This window comes from Aedes aegypti, chromosome 1 (assembly GCF_002204515.2).
Source record: "Aedes aegypti strain LVP_AGWG chromosome 1, AaegL5.0 Primary Assembly, whole genome shotgun sequence".
Classification (NCBI taxonomy): domain Eukaryota; kingdom Metazoa; phylum Arthropoda; class Insecta; order Diptera; family Culicidae; genus Aedes; species Aedes aegypti.
Window position 1 is genome coordinate 127,864,948 of NC_035107.1, and position 20,186 is coordinate 127,885,133.

At 36.3% G+C, this 20,186-nt stretch overlaps 1 protein-coding gene across 1 annotated transcript in view; it reads right to left on the reverse strand.

Moving 5' to 3' along the window:
• The window catches only part of LOC5568674 (neutral ceramidase), a 42,337-nt gene extending 26,288 nt beyond the window's left edge, over positions 1 to 16,049 (reverse strand). Inside the window, exons 1-2 of the mRNA XM_021847380.1 lie at positions 15,215 to 16,049; positions 14,746 to 14,960 (exon numbers count right to left, since the gene is read on the reverse strand). Coding sequence (XP_021703072.1) covers positions 14,746 to 14,889 — 144 coding nt within the window. The 5' untranslated portion in view covers positions 14,890 to 14,960; positions 15,215 to 16,049. The remainder of the gene's footprint in view (positions 1 to 14,745; positions 14,961 to 15,214) is intronic.
• Between the last annotated feature and the right edge of the window lie 4,137 nt (positions 16,050 to 20,186).

Genomic DNA, 20,186 nt, shown 5'->3' on the forward strand with positions numbered 1-20,186 from the left:
TTCTTCTCCACGCTCCCTCTTACTTCGAGCAAAATAGACCGATATGCCGATAAACATACTCAAAAAAAAATATATATATAATTGATCTACTGGACATATTTTTTTTTACCTTTTTCAATTTGGAGACTCTTCTATACCGATATCCGGTGACCCAAAATGACTGAAAACATATTACGGACACTTAAGGCCTCAATGTAGTATAACCCATCAGGAAGCATATAAAATAAATCAATCTGTATGATTCGTCGGCGCTATCGAGCCTTCAAAACACTTAACTTTCGAATGGTGGGTGAAGATTTTGTTTCTGATACATGAATAATTTTAAATGAATAGAAATGTGTGGACTTTCCATGATTCTTATTCCGGACGCTTCCTTACTTTTGCCCCATATTCCGGACACTTTGATTTGAATTCCGGACAGCTCATGAAAATCATAAAAAGACAAGTCGAATCATTATTCGAATTTGGCAAACCACTAAAGAGGCGTCTAAAGCAGTCTGGAGTCTGAATTGAGTATTAAAAATTTTCATAGATATCTATGGATAATGTTGACTAAAATGAGCCTCAAAATTGAGAACTTTTGAACGGCAAAAATTGAAACATTTCATGTGAAATGTTTCCCATACAAAGTAGAGTGTCCGGAATAAGAAGCTGTCCGTAATATGAATCAAAACGGTATATTCTGTCAATTTGATTACTGTGCCATTAGTTTTTGAATTCTTTTCATGAGATTTCTCGCATTTCTGCCATAATTTTTATTTCGAAATACCCAACCCAAGTAATATTGATACCACACTTTTTTTATCGGCATTAGGTAAGATTGAACTTTAACACTTCTTTTGCAGAAGAAAAAATAATATACTAAAAATCACTAGTAAGGCGAGAAAATATACTCCAACCTCTTTTTACGACCGTTCTTTTTACGACGGTTTTTTTACGACCACTTTTTCACGTCCGAAATTCAGATTAACGACCGTTTTTATAAATGATAAATATCTTAAAAAGAATTTAAAATAGAGGGTCATGATGTTCAACAAAATTGTTCAGTAGATTATGGGTTTTGCGATTATCTCAGGACCCTGATCCGAAAAACAAAAGTTTCATGATCACTAGCACCCCCTGGTGGAAAAATCTCGAATCTTTTGATTAAAATAATGGTGGCCCATAAGCTACTGAACAACTTTGCCGAAGACGCCATCTTTCTAAGTGGTCAGGATCCTGAGATAACCGCAAAACAAAAATTATATGATCTTTAGCACCGCCTGGTGAAAAAATCTCGAATCTCTTGACTAGAATAATGATAGCTCTTAAGCTACTAACTTTGCCGAAGATGCCATCTTTCTAAGTGGGCAGGATCCTAAGCTATACGCAAAACAAAAATTTCCTTTTTCTCTAGCGCCGGCTGGTGGCACAATATCGAATCTCTTGGCTAAAATAATGATAGTCCTTGAGCTACTTAACAACTTTGCCGAAGACTCCACCTTTCTAAGTGGTCAGGATCATGAGCTATCCGGAAAACAAAAAATATATGCTCACTAGCGCCATCTTTCTAAGTGGATCCTGAGATATCTGCAATACAAAAGTTTCATGCCCACTAGTACTGCCTGATGGCGCCATTTCACTTGAGTAGTGTTGCCAGCTACGACTACATTCTGAACCCTTCATGAAAAAAATGGATTACAGTTGAAGAGTATTGCTTTGTTGCTAAGCATCCTGTTTTTCTATTCCGCTCAAGTTTTATGGGTTTGATATTTTCTTTATTCATCTTAAACAGTGTTGCCAGCCACATGAACATTCGTGCTTCGGCCAACTGTATGGCACGCAACACTTCCTTCAACTCTGGTGAACATTCGGTATCGTTGCCTTTAAAATTTATTGGTATTTGCATATCACAAGGTTGTTACTATTTAGATAACAATCGAAAACTTGAACGGCCATTTTGGAAAGCTATCAACCTATGCCTCAATGCCGAATATCGCGGATCACTATTTCCACATCTAGACGTTGAATTTTTCAATAACTTAATTAGGGCAATTCGCCTTAAAATCCTCGCCTGTTGTTGAACAGCCCGAGTATTCCTTATGGCGTGTTCAACAATTCACGAGCATTTTCACCGTTCAACAATTGGCGAATCACCCTATAACCCTGTTTTTTTACGACCGATTCTTTTTACGACCCCCGATAACCATCGTTAAAAGAGGTTGGGGTGTACCTTTAAACTCTAATGTGTTGCTTATTTTGACAGATAGGCTTGGTTGGTTGGTTTGACTTTATTAACGAGATTTTTAGCCCTAGGCTAGTTCATCTCGGGACCAACGGCTTTACTTCCCTTCCGAAGGAAGTCGTCACTATAACTTTTTACGTCATAAGTGACTATGTCGGGGATGGGATTCGATCCCAGGTCCTCGGCGTGAGAGGCGAGTGTTCTAACCACTACACCAGGTCCGTCCCCACAGATAGGCTTATTTCGTCTACGAATTTTAGACTTTTTTGTTTATTTGATCTTTTTATTGCAAAATTAAAATGAAGTGTTAATATTTAATTAGTAGTTTTTCTTAATATTGATAGAATAGTAATATCCTGTTCAACTAAGAAATTATTTATTTATACAGCATAATTTAGCTGAATAAACTGTTATTCAGCTTTTACTGTAACTTGGGTAGGTATCCCAACAAATTTGGATGTAACTCCGGAACCATCATCGAATTCAAAATTTGTAATGCATGAATCAAAAATATAAGTCATCTGTGATTTTTTTGAAAATACCATCAAAATTGATCGAACGATGGCGAAACTAGAGAATTTTTAAACTTTGATGTCGACAGCCAGTACAGTAGATGTTAAACGTATTTTATTTATTCTTCTTTCCATTATGGGCCAGGGAGGCAATCAAGCGGACCAAAACTAATAACTGGGTAACAAAGCATTTCCGGCATTTGGTGTCTTCGGCATAGTGTTTTGTAACAACGGGGCTATCTGCTGACATAAGCATAAACATAAACGCCACCAAATAATTTTTACTGTGACTTTATAGAGACTGGCATGTTCGTCAAAGTTGTTCTAAATTCCACAGCCTACTGTTTTCGAGCTATTAACAAAACAAGACAAAATTACCAAAAGAAAACGATTATTTTTATCAAGTATAACAGTTTTAAAGAACCATGTCAGATAATAAATACAAACTTAAGTGGTGAAATTTTAATATGAAGACACATAAACAAGAACAAATTACTAAAAAAAACCTTTAAACATTATATTTTTTCGAACCTCAATATCTCCAAAAGCGCAAAGAAACCGCAAGCTCAAATTGCTAAGCAACATAATTCTAGATGCAACGGAAGTCAAAACTTCAGGCTTGACAATATTCAACGATCATTGACACACGACCCATAAGTGTATCCCTTCTATCCGCTTGAATTCATGTAACACGCATGACATTTAACGTTCGTGGCTAGTGAATCAAGTTATCATGGAAACAGACGAAAACAAACAACAAAGCAAGCGCGCTCAGAATCGTTTGTTCAATTTTTTGCGGATTGGGATACAATCAAAAGAAAAATTGCCATTACAATCACAGGAGACAACATAGTTGCAACCTTTTCAACTCGTGATTAATCAGTTACGGCTTTCAGTCTTAAATAAAACTCAAAACATATTGGGCTGCAAATCTCGTTATTAAACATAATAATAATAATAATAATAATAATAATAAAACTCAAAAATAGATATTCGCCTACATCCGACGTTTCGGATACATGTATTGTGCATTTTTCAAGGAATTAGCTGACTTGAAAAAGGCACAATACACGTGTCTAAACGTCGGATGTAAGCGAAAATCCGTTTTCTGAAGCCATAACCTCAAACATCAACATAACATAACTTTACTCCAAGAAATATTTACCAACACGGAGAAAGTTCTCGAAAATTATAATGCAAAGCTTAGAAAATCGCTGGGCATGTGGTGTGCGATCAATGTCATACTTTGTCCAAGTAGTGATGAACTCTTGTTGCGGAATAGAATTGTTGCAAGGCAGCAATAATAGGAGAGGACGATGTCTGCATGTTAGTCACTGTTCGTGGAAGATAACGAGTCATGAAAGAGAAAAAACAAGCACACTCCGCCCACTGTTCGATGCCGATCACTTATATAATTTAATTCACTGACTCTCTCATTCTGATTAGGAAACATAAGCGACTATGCTCCATGTTCTGTGCTATGTTTGCAACCAAAGGGGTGTTTGGCGATGCAAATGATTTTAAGCAAAATAATAAATCACTACCTGTGTCGTCTGTGAGAATTGTTGCTATTAAACCCTCACTCGTCACGTATCAAGTGAGAGAGTGAATATAAACATTTATAAGGTTCTTCGATTGCGTTGTGCCACGAACTATGGTGATGTGCTAGTATCCATCTTATTAAGCTTTGATCAGTGAGAACCTGCATTTTTCCCATTATTGCAGTGAATGATGCTGATACAATTCGATGCTAAACAATTCTTTCCCAAAACGACTTTCGCATTGCACAAGAAGATTTTGATAAATCTTGATCGTCTTTTTGGAAATAATGCAATGAAATTACATCTTGCGTGTTCTCAATTCGTCGTATCGTTTTCATTTCTGTCGCAGTTTTCAGATTTGTCTCACAACTAACGGCTCACTGTGATGTAGTGAGTAATCAAAATACAACACATCAACGCTATTATACAATGTTTTACTAGAATATATAGATATACGGGCATCTCTCTTTATTCATTCAGCATGATGAAAACTATCAATTTCCTTTAAAATTCATTGTTCACCTTCGAAATTCAGTCCAAACATATGAACACAATAGGCTAGGAGAAGTGGATGAACAAGAATGAATCTGTCATTCAAATACTTGTCAAATTTCATACAAAATCTACTTTTTCTCAACGATAAGTTCATCCCTCATTCATGCTAGGTGAACCACTTCCCCTAGCCTATTCCTTTTGACCGAACAATCATGCTGCTCACAGTGCAGCGAAAACAACGCAATCAAAGAAGCCGTTGTCTTCACCGAGCATCGCGCGCACATTAATGGTCTCAAGAATTTTTTCTTATTATCTAATTAAAGAAATTTTACGGCGTGTGATTGGAATGATATCCTTCAGTGAAGAACTACAATCATCCCACAGTAATGGATCAACTAAGGGTCATTTTTCAGAACAAAATGTGATTGAAAAACATGCTGACTCTGTACAAAATAAAATTACCACCCTGGCACTGCAGAATATAATTGTTTTTGAGAATACACATCAAAATTCCCGATTATTTACGAAAATGTGCCGATTTCGATAGAAATTTCAAACGATGTCTCCACCCACAGATGTGGATCAGTGGGAGACGATGATTCTTATTATGGATCAAATCGACTCATATTATGGATCAAAACACTATAACAGCAAATTATCTGCGAGGTAAACGAATGGAGTGCTAGTAAAAGCATAAGTTTTGGCGATTTTTTCGAAATCGTCTCATCGTTGATTCATAATTGTGGTATGGTTTGAATGCTTCACATATATGAATCAATGCTTCTGGGAATACGGCTGACATTTTATTTCATACGGACGAAAATGAAATGAAAAATATGCTTAAGCATATTATAATTGATTGCGATGTCCATAACTGTGGGGTGACTGTACCATGGTTTTTCATAGTGAAAATAAGTGCCCAGCGAAGTAAGTCACATAGGAGGGCGGGAAGAAACTTGTATCGTAAAATGGTGTGACTCAGTTGATCGCTAAGCATTTCTCTCAAATCGTGTTTGTCCATGCGATTTCGGTGAAAAAATGCAAAGTGGATAATTGATCGGAAGTTTATTTATCGAAGTACAGTTGTTTTATTGCATTTTTGGTGTATAATTGTACGAAACATAACAGCTTTCACAAAATTACACTTGGAAAATTAATCTATATTGCAGGTAAGTTTGAATATCCTCCGTAGTGGAACATTTTACGTTTGATACGTCGAATAATAGCGATTACGACAAAGTAGAAGGTAACCCTTTTATCGGTCACGAATTTTTATACTCTCTGACAATTGTTCGATCGGCTTATTAGGATCCACCTCTAAACAATTCAAAATTTCAGAGGTATATTTTGGTGTTATCGAGACATTTCTATTTCTATTTAAATTCGTTGCTTATCAACATGTCTTAAATTGTTTAAATTCATGCTATATTTAAATTTTCTTAACTGATGCGACTAGAGATAAACGAGCCTTTGCCATTGTGTGGTAATTCGAACGATGGGAACACCGCACAACATTTTTTTAAATCTTTCAAAAACGGCTGAAATTACAGGGCCGGATGGGGAAATCATACGAATATTTTTCAACATTCTTAGGGGTTTGTAATCGAAAATGTCAATTAACGTTAGTGCATACCACGCGTATGCAGAGGAAACAAAACAGCGATTGATACAAATGTATCCGTTTTATTCGCTATCACCGTCTGTACACAGAGTGTTAGTTCATGGAGCATCTTTCATCAAGCATTGCATTTCACCAATACAGATGATGTCAGAGGAAGTTTTAAGAACGAGGCAACAAGTCCATACGGTACTTTAAAGAGCATCACTCGTAAGGCAATCATCGAGGATGTTTTTAACCGCTTATATCGGATCCGGCGATCAGCTTAAAGTCAAATATCCAGATGAAATCCGAAACCTGCCAATATTATAGGCGGGCATAATAATTTCATAAAATAACGAATCTTTTTTTTCGCTTTATTTCGCTAAAATCGAACTCTATTGAAATATCCACAGTAGCTATAGAGAAGTTGCAATGGTAGATATAGTAACTTATTTTATCGTAGACGGCAAACCGGTGCATGGAAATTAGTTTACCGAAGTAGATGTGCGTAGTTGATATTTCCTGTACCTTCACAGTTGAAAATTCTTTGTGGCATAATTCTTCTCGACAACAACGTGTCCAATCATACTAGCTTGCAATGGTGTTCGTAAGGAGGTAATCTGACGGGAAACTATGACCCTTTACAGCTTCGAAAACCTTACTATGCCAATGACCATTTTTGCATGCGTATATCGTGTGAACCCACGACCCTCAGCTTGGTCTTGCTGAATAGCTGCGCGTTTATCGCTACGGCTATCTGGGCCCATTATAACGGGCTTATATATTTTTTCCATTATGCTTGAATTAAAAATGTCAATTTTGCTGGAACCGTTAAGATAAAACAAAATAGGACATCCAGAAACTCCCACCCCCCTTGTTGTGTTTTGTTCATACAAAAAATTTGAAACTTGTATGGAACGTGGTCTTTGGTCAAAACTAACCGTCCACTCCTCCAATAAATGACCAAGGGACGATTCAAATATGACGTCCATCGGTTTTTGAGATTTCTAGACCGCCCCTCCCCTCTGTCACGTTTTTTTTTTCAATACTTTATACACGCATTGTCACACTTCCTCTGACCACCCCTCCTCCTAACGATGACGTCATTTTTGAACGATCCCCACAAGTAGTTTGAAGGACCCTGAGGCGATTTCAAAAGAAACGCCATGATGTATGCAATCCATGAAACGAATCTTAATTTCGCAAAGCTAAAAAAATGCTGTTGTAGTGATCTGTTTCAATATGTGGGTTCGTTTGATTCATAATTACTTCATCTCTCACTGATCCACATTTCTATCGGAACCGACATGTTTTTTCTATATGAATTTTCCATCGTAATAAATAAAAATATGCAAAAGCATATTTTTTTCTGTCCGTTGCAAACAATATATCAATCATGTTCCAAGAAGTTTTGATTTACTACTGTGAAGCATTGAAAACCACCGCAGTTAGGAGTCGCCCATAAACCACGTGGACATTTGTGGAGGGGGGGGGGCTGATCAATGAGCACGGTCCAAACATTTTTTTGACGTTGGATAACGTCTTACGGCAACATACTGGGGTACAATTTCGAAAAACGAAAAATCGCTCGCGTCACGAAAAGTGGTTAGATTTTGACTGTTAATAACTTACTAACACCCGCATAGATTTGCAAGCTTCTTACACCAATCGATTGGAAATCTTTCTACGAATTTTCTTCAATAATGAAAACTATTGATTTTCATGGCTAAACTATTGAAAAAATGGTAAATATCAAGGCATGTCTTATTTTTCACAGAAAAGCACATTTTTCTTGCTGTTATAAGGTTTTGACGTTTTGAAGTTTACATGTACCGTAATTTCGGGTGAAATTGATCATTTTTCACGGTTTTTCTAGTCTGTTTTCTATAATGATAACAATGCCAAACAACTAAATGCAGGAAAACAAGCACGAAGGTGAGCCTCATCGACTTATGTACCGACATTTTCTAACAAATGTCATTTTAGTGTTAACAAATACCTCAAAAATAAAAAATCAGAGGATCTCATTTCGGGGTGAAATTGATCACTTGTCAATGCCATTATTGTTAGTTTCCAAAACAACTCTATATGATAAATTTGAGCTCCCTGAATCCGAATATGATTGTAAAATTCTTATCAATACAATATTTATATAAATAACGAATAGTTAAATGATACCACGGATTACGGCACATTAAATGATCCTCCATTGTATCTAGAAAATTTCTTTTCATATGCACGATCCACGAGAGCACCTTTATTAATTGTGCCTAGATATCTTTCTGGTGATCTGAAAGATTCGTTTCGCCATCGTGCAATCAAAGCCTGGAATGAGTTACCGAGAATGTGTAGGTGTGAGAGAAATTATATTGCTTTCAAGAATTGTTTAAGTTTGTTTCATAACTAGTTTGTGCATCGGCATCAATGTTAAATAGTAACATATACTTGGAAAACCGTTAGTAGGTTATTTGTGTTATTATATTGTGTCATTAAATAAATAAATAGTTAAATTTCAAGAATTACGCGAAAAACGCCTAAATGTATGCAATTTCCTAAGGAATTCAATGATATCTAACAGAAATTCAATTATTTCAACCATATGAGCAAATTGGTACGAGTTTTGGTGATGAAATTTGGTTTGTGGATATATCTCAAGCATCCTCACAAACTTTCAGGTTTATACCATGTTCAAATCCTTGCTTATAAATAGAAGTTCATAGGTGTTTGTCAATACTGCACCGTGCATGATTTTGAAATTTTACGTTATTTACATAGTAATAAGCATTTTTTAACGCAAAAAACTTCACAACACACCATTCGACAATAGTTACGACAAGCAACGTTCATTTACTGCAACTTACATTGATATTTGTGCTCCATTCCGAATAAATAAAATCGAGTGATACGATGATCAATTTCACCCTTCTGATCAATTACACCCGATTTTACGGTACCGAAATTTCGGGTGAAATTGATCAGTTTTTACAGTTTTCTTGTCTGTTTTCAATAATGTTGAAAATGCCAAATAACTGAATGCAGGAAAACAAGTACGACGGTCTGTCTGTTTGGCTCATGTGCTAAAATGTTCTATCAAATGTATTTTATAATGCTTTAAATAAAAAATTCAAGGAATCCCATTTCGGGGTGAAATTGATCACTTGTCAATGCGATTATTGATATTTTATAAAACGACTCTACATAATAAATATAAGCTTCCGGAATCCGAATATGCTTGCTAAATTCCTAATAATGCAATATTTAAGGTGAAGATGAATAGAAACCAAACCTCAAATTTTCTCGAGCACAAATCTGGAGAACCAAACACCCGTTTGAGCTGAAAACCTTATCGATTGGTCTCCACCAGCTAGTGAGTTTTCAGTTTATTCTCCAGATTTGTACTCTTGAAAATTTGAAGTTTGGCTTCAATTAATCTTCACCTTAAAGAATTAATGAATAGTTAATTTTAAGAATTGCAATAAAAACGCTAAAATGTAGGCAATTTCTAAAGAAAATCCCTAGCTAACAGAAATTTAATTATTTCAACCGTATGAGCTAATTGGAACGAGTTTAGAAGATGAAATCGGACTCGGGGATATATTTTGAGCATCCTTACAAACTTTCAGGTTGATACCATGATCAAATCCTTGTTTAGAACTAGTAGTTTATGGATGGTTGTTAATACTACACCCTACATGATTTTTAAATTTTACACTATTTTCATAGAAATAAACATTCTTTTACACAAAAAAAAACTTGATAACACGCAATTAGACAATAGTTACGACAAACACCATTGATTCCCTGCAAATTGCATTAATATTTGGTCGCCGTTAAGTCATAGGGGACCAAGTACAAAACTTGGGAAAATTGGATTATTCTCTCATTAGATGCAAAATTACCTTACCTCCGTTACACTTTGATCAGAATTGAAAAATGCTGTAAACTGCGAGAGATATGTAATAAATTTACTTTGGATGATCAACAAATATCGATAAAAGTGTGCAGTCAGAATGGACCAAGTGCTTATTAGCATAACAGCGAAAATGATCAGCGCGCTGAGGAATGCGAGGAAATGAAAAACATTTAAGGAGATTTGGCAGATTTTTCGACATCGAATCATTCTTCTACTTATCCATCCATAGAAATTTATAAATATTACTTAATTCGATGCATTTGATTTTGATTTTTGACCATTTACCATATTCGGATGGGTGGTCAGAAATTGCAACAAATTCTGTGCAGACAGAGCGGACCAACTGTTGAAAAGTAAAAAAAAATGATTGATTACTGCATTTTTTGAGTCAATTTCCGAGTCCGATAGAAGTTTACGGTAGTTCTATGGTGTATGTATGGCATGTCCTAGGACCCGCTTATTGGACCAGCATATTTTGGCCGGTACTCAAGATTTTCACTTGGTCCACTCTGACTGAACGCATATTTGAATATTTCTGGTCTTCAATGCCCTGACCCTGCGAAACCTCAATTTTCAAGCTATCGTAATGCCACTGATTTTGGTATTTACTATATTAATTATTTCGGAATTTACGATACTGGTGTTGAAGGGTCTTGATAATCTGTTTATCATAGAGATATGCACCCAATTTGACCATGCAAGCATTAAATGATTGTTATTTTTCAAGAAATTGTTCAGTCAGAGTGAACCAACTCACTGAACGATGGTCTTAAGTTCAGTCAGAGTGGACCAAGTACATATAGTCAATCAAAAAATCGTTCTATCAGAGGTTTGGATTATGATTTTGCATGATTATCACTTCACATTATATTGCTTGAAAGTAACATAAAGACGTGTAGAAATATTGAACGAAAATTTTAACGTGTTCAAAAATTACAGAGCGTTAGACTTTAAACCCATTTTTCTCGAAATATCAAAAATGTCAGTTGGTCCACTCTGACTTAACGCCGACCATTTGTGCTGCATATGGTAGAAAATGAATCGTATGACACGGTGATCAATTTCACCCGAAACAAACAAACCGATCAGTTGGTTCACACTCGCTTCCGTCTGGGCCATGACGGCCGAGCTCTGGAATCGCAGATCGGTCTTAATGAAGAAATCCTGAGCGATTTCACGGCCAGGCGCTGAAATGACAACTTGCGGCTCCGCAACAACGATGTCTGTGGCACACACGATACGCAAACTCTGCACCTGTTATGATGGATAGCTGGGCTTGTGAAATGATTATGATGTTATCTGCGCTGCCGAGATCACAATAATGAATTGTTGGGCACTACTGGTAGATGTAGAGGCACATTTCCCCGGATACCACGACGAAGCAGAAGAAGTTCTTCATGGCGTGGAACTTCTTCGAGTATCAAAAGGAGACCATGGCAATCATCGTGACAGGCAACTTCAACATCGATATGAGCAAACCGAAGAACATGGAGTTCGCGGACTTCCTGGAGAAGTATCTCAACCTCAAACTGGCTACGGAACCCACTAAAGCAACCAATCTTAGTGAATCATTCGAGGATCTATCGTTCAACTGGAATATTTGTTTGGAGAGCTAGAGTTTCCGCTCATGCTTCTTCTTCCATCGACCAATTCTATCGGTGTTGAAGTGTTAACTGAACCAACCAAATAATAACACAATGTCCATAACCATAATACTTCAAAATTGACATGCCACAAATAGTGTGAAAATTGATAAGATTTTTAGCATTACAAATCTTTCATATGTTCGTTACGGTCTTAAACCAAGAAATTAAAGAAGCTAACGTTATCCAACGTCAACTTAGCGGTCGTGTCTCGGAAACAACCTCTTACTTTTTTTTGTTTGGTCCAATGATCATAAGAGGGGTGGGTTCGAACATTCCGGAAAATATATAACGTACGCCTCTTATGAATCGTCATAGATATGATGATCCCTAAATATACGTCATTAGGTATGCTTTCACTAACACTGCTGATAATCAGTTGAAAAACAGCTTCAGAAAACTTATGAGATTTTTGAAATAATTTATAGATTAATCTATAGATAATTGCTCGCAGAGTTATGGATATGTTTATTTCAAGTTACAAATCCAACAAGCAAAAACATATGGCTTGTGAAACATTTTCATTTTTTTTATGATATGTACAAAATGAAGAATAATTTCTTAAACGCCGTTATTTTTAAAATTGAGTAGTTTTAGTTCATGTGTCAGTTAGTCAATGTGTCAGAGTAATATAATGTAATGCACAATAAAAATAAAAAAAATCAAAAATATGCAATTACCGTAATCCGGGGTAACATTGATCAGCGGGGTAACATTGATCGGAATGACTCATCTCGTTAAAAGTTCAAATAAAGATTTATTGATGAAACATTTTCGAATAATGAATAGTGCCTCTCCTTCTTATACTCATAAGCTAATGAAAATTAAAGTTTTTGCCAAAATTGCGTTAACTCCATGCGTAAATTTGTCAACTTTTTGAATTAATGATTTCTAGCACTTTTACTGACACTACCAAAAATTCATGTCTCACATGAGTTCTGCAGACGATGTGATCAAGAAAAATGCGGTTGTTACTAAATATGACATCGACGAAAACGATTCCGTTGTCAAATCTTTTATAAGTTTATTCAATTAGGCAACATTAACTAATTACAATTAGGAATGTACAATTCCCTTAGGAAATTGCCTACTTTTAGGCGTATTCCGCGGTTCAAGGTGTTTTTAATTTTGAAATAGCTCAAAAAGTAAATGACTTGTAAGAGTTTGGTCTTCATATTCGGCTTCAGGGGCCATGATTTTAGTATGTAACGACATTTCTAACATTACCGAACGTTGTTTACTTGTGTGATCAATGTTACCCCATATCAGCTGAATCAAAAAATCACTTAAAACATTTATTTAAACATGTTTAAATCTTTCGAAAAACAAAATAAAGTATAAAGTTAGGAGCGGTGGGTGCCAGTACTTGTTTTAAAAATATAAAACTTGTAATTTTTGTAATGTGAAATGAAAAATTTGAGAAAAACTCAAAAAAATGATCAATGTTACCCCGGATTACGGTACTTTCAGAAAACAGCCAATAGCTGCAATTTTAAGAAATCACCACAAAATTAATATAAAATTCAATTATATTTCATATATTCCGTGCACGTTCAGGCACAGCAAAATTTTGAGTTTATTGATGGTGTTCATTGTATAAAAAGCGCGCTATGCACGATTGCAATGTTCACGAATAGAATAATGTAAAACACTAGCAGACATATTCACATAAGTCAACTCATTATTGGTTTGTGTGTGCTTATCATAGCATTTTGGCTTGTTTTACTTTAAAATTATTATAGATGCTTGATAGACAGTCTCAAGAAAACTGTTACGACATTTTATCCTAGTTTTCCATTTGTTCGGCTTAATAATTGTTACCAAAATATTGTATTTCGATTCTTGTTTTATTCAGTTCAATAAGTCTATCGATGCAGTCATTCCAGTCACCTCCCAGTGACGATGTGTAAAACAAAATTTCCTTTCCGACACAGAATACAACAGTTTCCAAGAATACACATCGAATTTTATGGTAATTGGGAAAAAGTTCTAGACAACCGCATCAAAACAAAGGCGCCACTGTATATGGGATTTAACATTGTGACAGTATTGCTGTTCTGTCAAACACTATGGTGGCGCTATCTATGCTTTCCATAGCGGCCGTTTTGATTATTTTAATGATCCATTTCCAAATGTTGTCCTTCTTAAAGATGTGGATCTGAGGGGAAGGCGAGCCCTTGTTATGAATCAAACGAACTCATATTATGGATCAGAGCACTATAACAGCAATTTGTCTGTTAGCTTAAAGTGTATTAGGGTTGAAGCACTGAATTTCACCCCCTGTAATCACGTCCCATGAATTTTTGTCTTTATCAACAAATAATATTTAGGGACCTTCCTTAGCCGAGTGGTTAGAGTCCGCGGCTATAAAGCAAAGCCATGCTGAAGGTGTCTGAGTTCGATTCCCTGTCGGTCTAGGATCTTTTCGTAATGAAAATTTCCTTGGCTTCCCTGGGCATAAAGTATCATCGTACCTGCCACACGATATACGAATGCGAAAATAGCAAAGAAAACTGTCAGTTAATAGCTGTGGAACTGCACATTGATCACTAAGCTGAGGAGCAGGGTTTGTCCCTATGAGGACCTCATGCCAAGAAGATGAAGAACAAATATAAAATTTTTTTATTGATTTCATTCAACCTTTCTATTTATTTTGGTTTCAATGATCAAGCTGCAGTGTTGAGGTCTGAAGAAGAAAATCTATTTTTTTACTACCTTGGAAGATGTGATGCCTCCCAAATTGAGAAACACTGAGTTCAGCAACTAAGTACAACCATTCAACAAGGCTTAGACTCATCGTTCAAGTGCTATACTTACAAATCCAATCTCGACTGGGGGTCCAGTGCAGTCGGCTCGCCCCACTCCAACCCGATACGTCGAGACGCCCGAGATCAACAGGTTTGAGCAAACAAACAATCCTGCCACCACTAGTGGCAGGCGTAGTTTCTCCCACTGCGTCATCTGCTGATATGCGCTGCTCGTTGAATTAACCGTACGCGTACGCTTCCAAACATTCAAGCGTGCTTGGAGTTCTAAAAGGGGCACACAGGAAAGAAACAAAGCTGTCATAAAACTGTCGCAAAACCGTACCGTTTCGTTTGATTGATTTTGTAATGAGATACACTTTTAGCGGTTCGCCAACCGATAAGGTAAATCCGTGGGCAAGTGAGTTAGAATCAATTTGTTGATTAGATAAAATCGCAAACTTTACGCGGTACACTCTTAATGCCCCTCGAATGATTTTCATGCAACAAATAGTATATTTAGTGAATGATGTTTGACTTACTTGGCTAGACGTAACGCCTAACGGGACCTAAACGTCTAAGATGCTTACTTTTCCAAGTTTTTAAACACTTCTCTACAATGTACCCTTCACAAGATGCAAATCACAATTAAACCCTTGAGTTCACACTTTTTCTTTGTTTTGTCTCCAATCGGTTTGACTCAGCAAAGACGGCTTTCTTCGCGTACACTAACTTTTCCCCGATAAAATCACTTGTCGCGTCCGGACCCGTCGAGCTGCTCAGCTAAACTGAAGTGAACGTCGCCGTCGACTCCTCTACCACACGCGGTTGCCTTCCTGGTTTTCCAAGTTCTTCTTTAAATCCATCATCATTGCGTTCTTTGTGTGTGCTTTCGATTACGCTTATACTGCACCGGTGCTTTGATGAAAACTTGTTTATCGCCAAACATGGCACAAAAATCTAAGACGACGGACGCCGCGAACGTGGAAGGATTGTGATAAGATTAAGATGCATCGGATAGTAGGTGGAAGGTAACCATAGAGCTTATACTGACTGAAAATGCAGCATTAACATTGGTCGACAAGGCAATCAGAACGTTACCCTTTCGTTCAGTCAATCTGTCCTTGACTTATAAGTGAAAAACATCACATTTTAATATTATTAATCGCCTGTTGATGAGATTCTGATTACACCTTTCTCTCATTTACGTATCCATTGTTTACTCTAATACAAAACAGACGCACCACCGTCAGATTAAAAACTGTTTATTTCCTTGTCCGTCTTATCAGTAACTGAGCTTGACCTACTATTTACGTTTTGCGGATTCGAAGTTTGATTATGAGCCACTCCTTCCACTAGTATCCCATTGAACCTTCTAGTCTTAATGAACCGCGCACAATCACAGGACCAATACAGAGAAATGAAGGCAAGACGACAGAAGCCCGCTTTTAGCCGTTGAAGCCATCTGGTGTTTACTGGCCGCATTATTATACTGAGAAATACGCTCAATGTACACACGGAAAATATCGAATGATTGCAATGCAATTAAATTTATCTTATATTATAGTACACTATCCGCCATATGCATATAGACGTTAATACATATAATATGATAGCGATGATTGTTAGTACAACGCAGAATATACTTCTACATTTATTTCTCATAGTGGCGTATTCTCTAACAAAACCAGGATTCTGAGAGCAGACTATGCGCAATAAACATTTAATTTAGTGTATTCTGAGCTATACTTCATAAAACCTTTTAGTTTTCTACTCATAAATGAAATATAATGAGTTGATGTACAATACTTTTATGTCGTTTTTCTATTAAGCTTGAAAATAACATAATGTATATGCTGTGCATAAAGTTAGTAGCAACTAAAATTCTCGTAACTATCAATTTCAAAGTTCATTATTATTTTTATCAAAATGCATTCGGTATTCTTAATTGTTTTATATATATAAATTTATTCCGTTAATTTTTTTTCCTTGAAAAGTTATTTTGGCTAAAACTGTGTAGGTTCAAATACGCATATAGTACTGTCGCTCTACACAATATATTTTTTGGCAACTTGATGCCTTCTGGCATGAACGTAAAGTTGCATTTCGTTACGTTGCTGACAAATGAATACCTGGTAGATATGTATCGATGTTCCAAAAGGAGCAAGGACCGAACTTTCCAAATCGTATTCGCAAAATTATCTAAGAGTGATGAAGAAGAAGCTCATAGAATTGTGAACACGTGGAGAAAACAATGTATACGTCGTTGGACTTGCTTCCGCAGTCGTGCCAGACCCGAAGAAAGAGAAAAAAAAAATGGCCCGATTCTGATATCATGGTAAGTACAAATCAAAATAAAAGTGCATAAAAAATACAACATTTTCTGAACTATAATAAAGTGGAAGGCTTTCGTGTGAGACAAAGTCTTAGAAATAGCTCTTTCTTAAGATATGTTAAGATTAAATAAAAAGTGAACATTGTAAAAAGCCTTTGACAAGAGGTATAAGATTTTTTTTGCAACAAAACTGTTAAATTTCTTGTGCATTATCTCATGAGTGGTTACGTTCACCGTCATCGCCAACGCTCGTGCTATAACAAGCAAGAGTTTTTCGTAATGTTTTTACTCAGCACGCTCGTTACACTGAAGCTGTAGTCTATATAAAATGTAGAAACTTATAGATTTAACCAAAGTTGGCCTAAACATAGTTTTGAGATAAAATATTTAATTATTTTTTGCTCAAATTTGCTTGCATCAAATTTATAATAAGTTAAAATCAAGCGCACGGTATATACCCAGCTGGAGAAGTATTGGAACCATGTTTTGACGTTGGATAACGTCTTACGGCAACATACTGGGGTACAATTTCGAAAAACGAAAAATCGCTCGCGTCACGAAAAGTGGTTAGATTTTGACTGTTAATAACTTACTAACGCCCGCATAGATTTTCATGATTCTTGCACCAATCGATTGGAAATCTTTCTACGAATCTACTTCAATAATGAAAACTATTGATTTTTATTACTAAACTATTGAAAAATTGGTAATTCTCGAGGCATGTCTTATTTTCCATAGAAAAGCACATTTTTCATGCTGTTATAAGGTTTTGACGTATTGAAGTTAACATGCACGGTAATTTCGGATTAAAATGATCTTTTCATGGTTTTTCTTGTCTGTTTTCAATAATGTTAAAAATGCCAAACAACTGAATGCATGAAAACAAGTACGACGGTCAGCCTTTTTGGCTCATGTGCCAAAATTTTCTAACAAATGTGTTTTCAGTGCTAAAAATTATCCCTTAAATAATAAATCGGGGAATCCCATTTCGGGGTAAAATTGATCACTTGTCAATGCGATTATTGTTATTTTTTGAAACGACTCTACTTAATGAATATGAGCTCCCTGAACCTGAATATGCTTGCTAAATTCTTAATAATGCAATATTGAAAGAAATAATGAATAGTTAATTTCAAGAATTGCTATGAAAACGCCTAAATGTAGGCAATTTTCTAATCCCTGATATCTAACAGAAATTTAATTATTTCAACCGTATGAGCTAATTGGTACGAGTTTATAAGATAAAATCGATCTCGGGGATATATACTTAGAATAATGCCGTTGTCGTCGTCGCTACCTACAATGCATGCTACAGCGATCAGAGTACCGTAATCCGGGGTAACATTGATCATTTTTTTTGAATATTTCTTAAATATTTCGTTAGAAACTGCAAATGTTGCAAATTTTATATTTTTAAAACAAGTACTTTTTGAGTTATTTTAAAAATACAAACACTCCGAACCACGGAATACGCCTAAAGGTAGGAAATTTCCTAAGGGAATCCTATATTGTTTACAGTAATTCGTTAATGTTGCCTAATTGAGCATACTTATGAAAGTTTTAACAACAGAATCGTTTACGGCCATTTTTAGTAAGAACCGCATTTTCCTTGCTCATATCGTTTGCAGAACTTATGTGAGACATGAATCTTCGGTAGTGTCATCCTTACCCATTGAAATCATTGTTTCGAAAAGTTGACAAATTTACGCATAATGTAAACGCAATTTCCGCAAAAACCCTCACTTACATTAGCTTATGAATATAAAAAAGAGAAGCACCATTCGTAATTTGGAAATGTTCTATCAATAAACGATGATTCGAACTTTTCACGAAGTGTTACCCCGCTGATCAATGATACCCCGGATTACGGTATCAACTTGTGAAACAAAGAGCTAAAACTAATCAGTTTTGATGTTTTGATTTCGTAAAAAATTGACGATCGAATCGAAATACGCACACAGAGAAGAATGCAAAAATGCTACCGCCGCCCGACCATAGCGACGGGAACCTAGGGAGAACTTTGTTTGCCATTTATCTCCGTTGAAAACTAATCATCCAAAATTATAATTGATAAATGAATTAAATAATTAATCAATCAATAGTAATAGATGAAACGTCTCTGGTTGTAACTCTTTTACTTCGAATGCACTCAATTTAAGCGCATTCTCCACGGATACGATGAGTCAGTTGGATGTCCTTCGGCATGATGCTGACACGCTTGGCGTGGATCGCGTACTGGTTGGTATCCTCAAACAGACCGACCAGTTAGGCCACTCGCTTCCTGCAGGACTCTGGAATCGCAGATTTGCCTCTACATTTCCGCGGATTCAACGACGAAGCAGAAGAAGTTCTTTATGGTGCGGAACTTCTTCGAGTATCAAAAGGAGATCATGCCAATCATCGTGACTGGCAACTAACATCGATTTGAGCAAAGAGGAGAACATGGAGTTCGCGGACTTCATGGAGAAGCACCTCAACCTCAAACTGGCTTCGGAACCCACTAAAGCAACCAATCTTAGTGGATCATGCGTGGACCTAACGTTCGACCGGAACATTTGTTTGGGAAGCAAGACTTACCGCTCATGCTTCTTCTTCCATCGACCGATTCTATCGGTGTTGAAGTGTTAACCGAACAAATCAAATAATAACACACGATGTCCATAATAGGTCAGAATTGTCTTGCAACAAATAGTATGAAAATTGATTGGATTTTTATCAGTAGAAATCTTTCATAAGTTTGTGACGGTGTCAAGCCGGGAAATAGAAGAAGCTAACGTTATCCAACGTCAACTTGGCGGTTGTATCTCAGAAACAACCTCTTACTTTTTTTTGGATCTTACGTGCAGAAGATTAAAATTTCAGCTGTTAAATTACAAATTGAAATTGTGAAAAGAGACTGTCACGTTACCCCCCTGCCACAAATCTACTGTGGTCGATTACTGTGGTCACAGACCTATAAAGTTCCCTGCGTAGTAGTGCAATGTTGACAAAATTTTCTTTGTTTGCTGTGAGAACTGCCACAACATTGCATTTGTTTGCTGTGAGAATACAATTATAAACAGAATTGCTGCAAAACAACCACTTCCATGTTGGACTGACGTTGACCGAAAGTTCAATGACGTCAAACAAACATCGAAACGTTTTCATTCTGAGGAAATCGACTTGATTGTGCGTTGGTA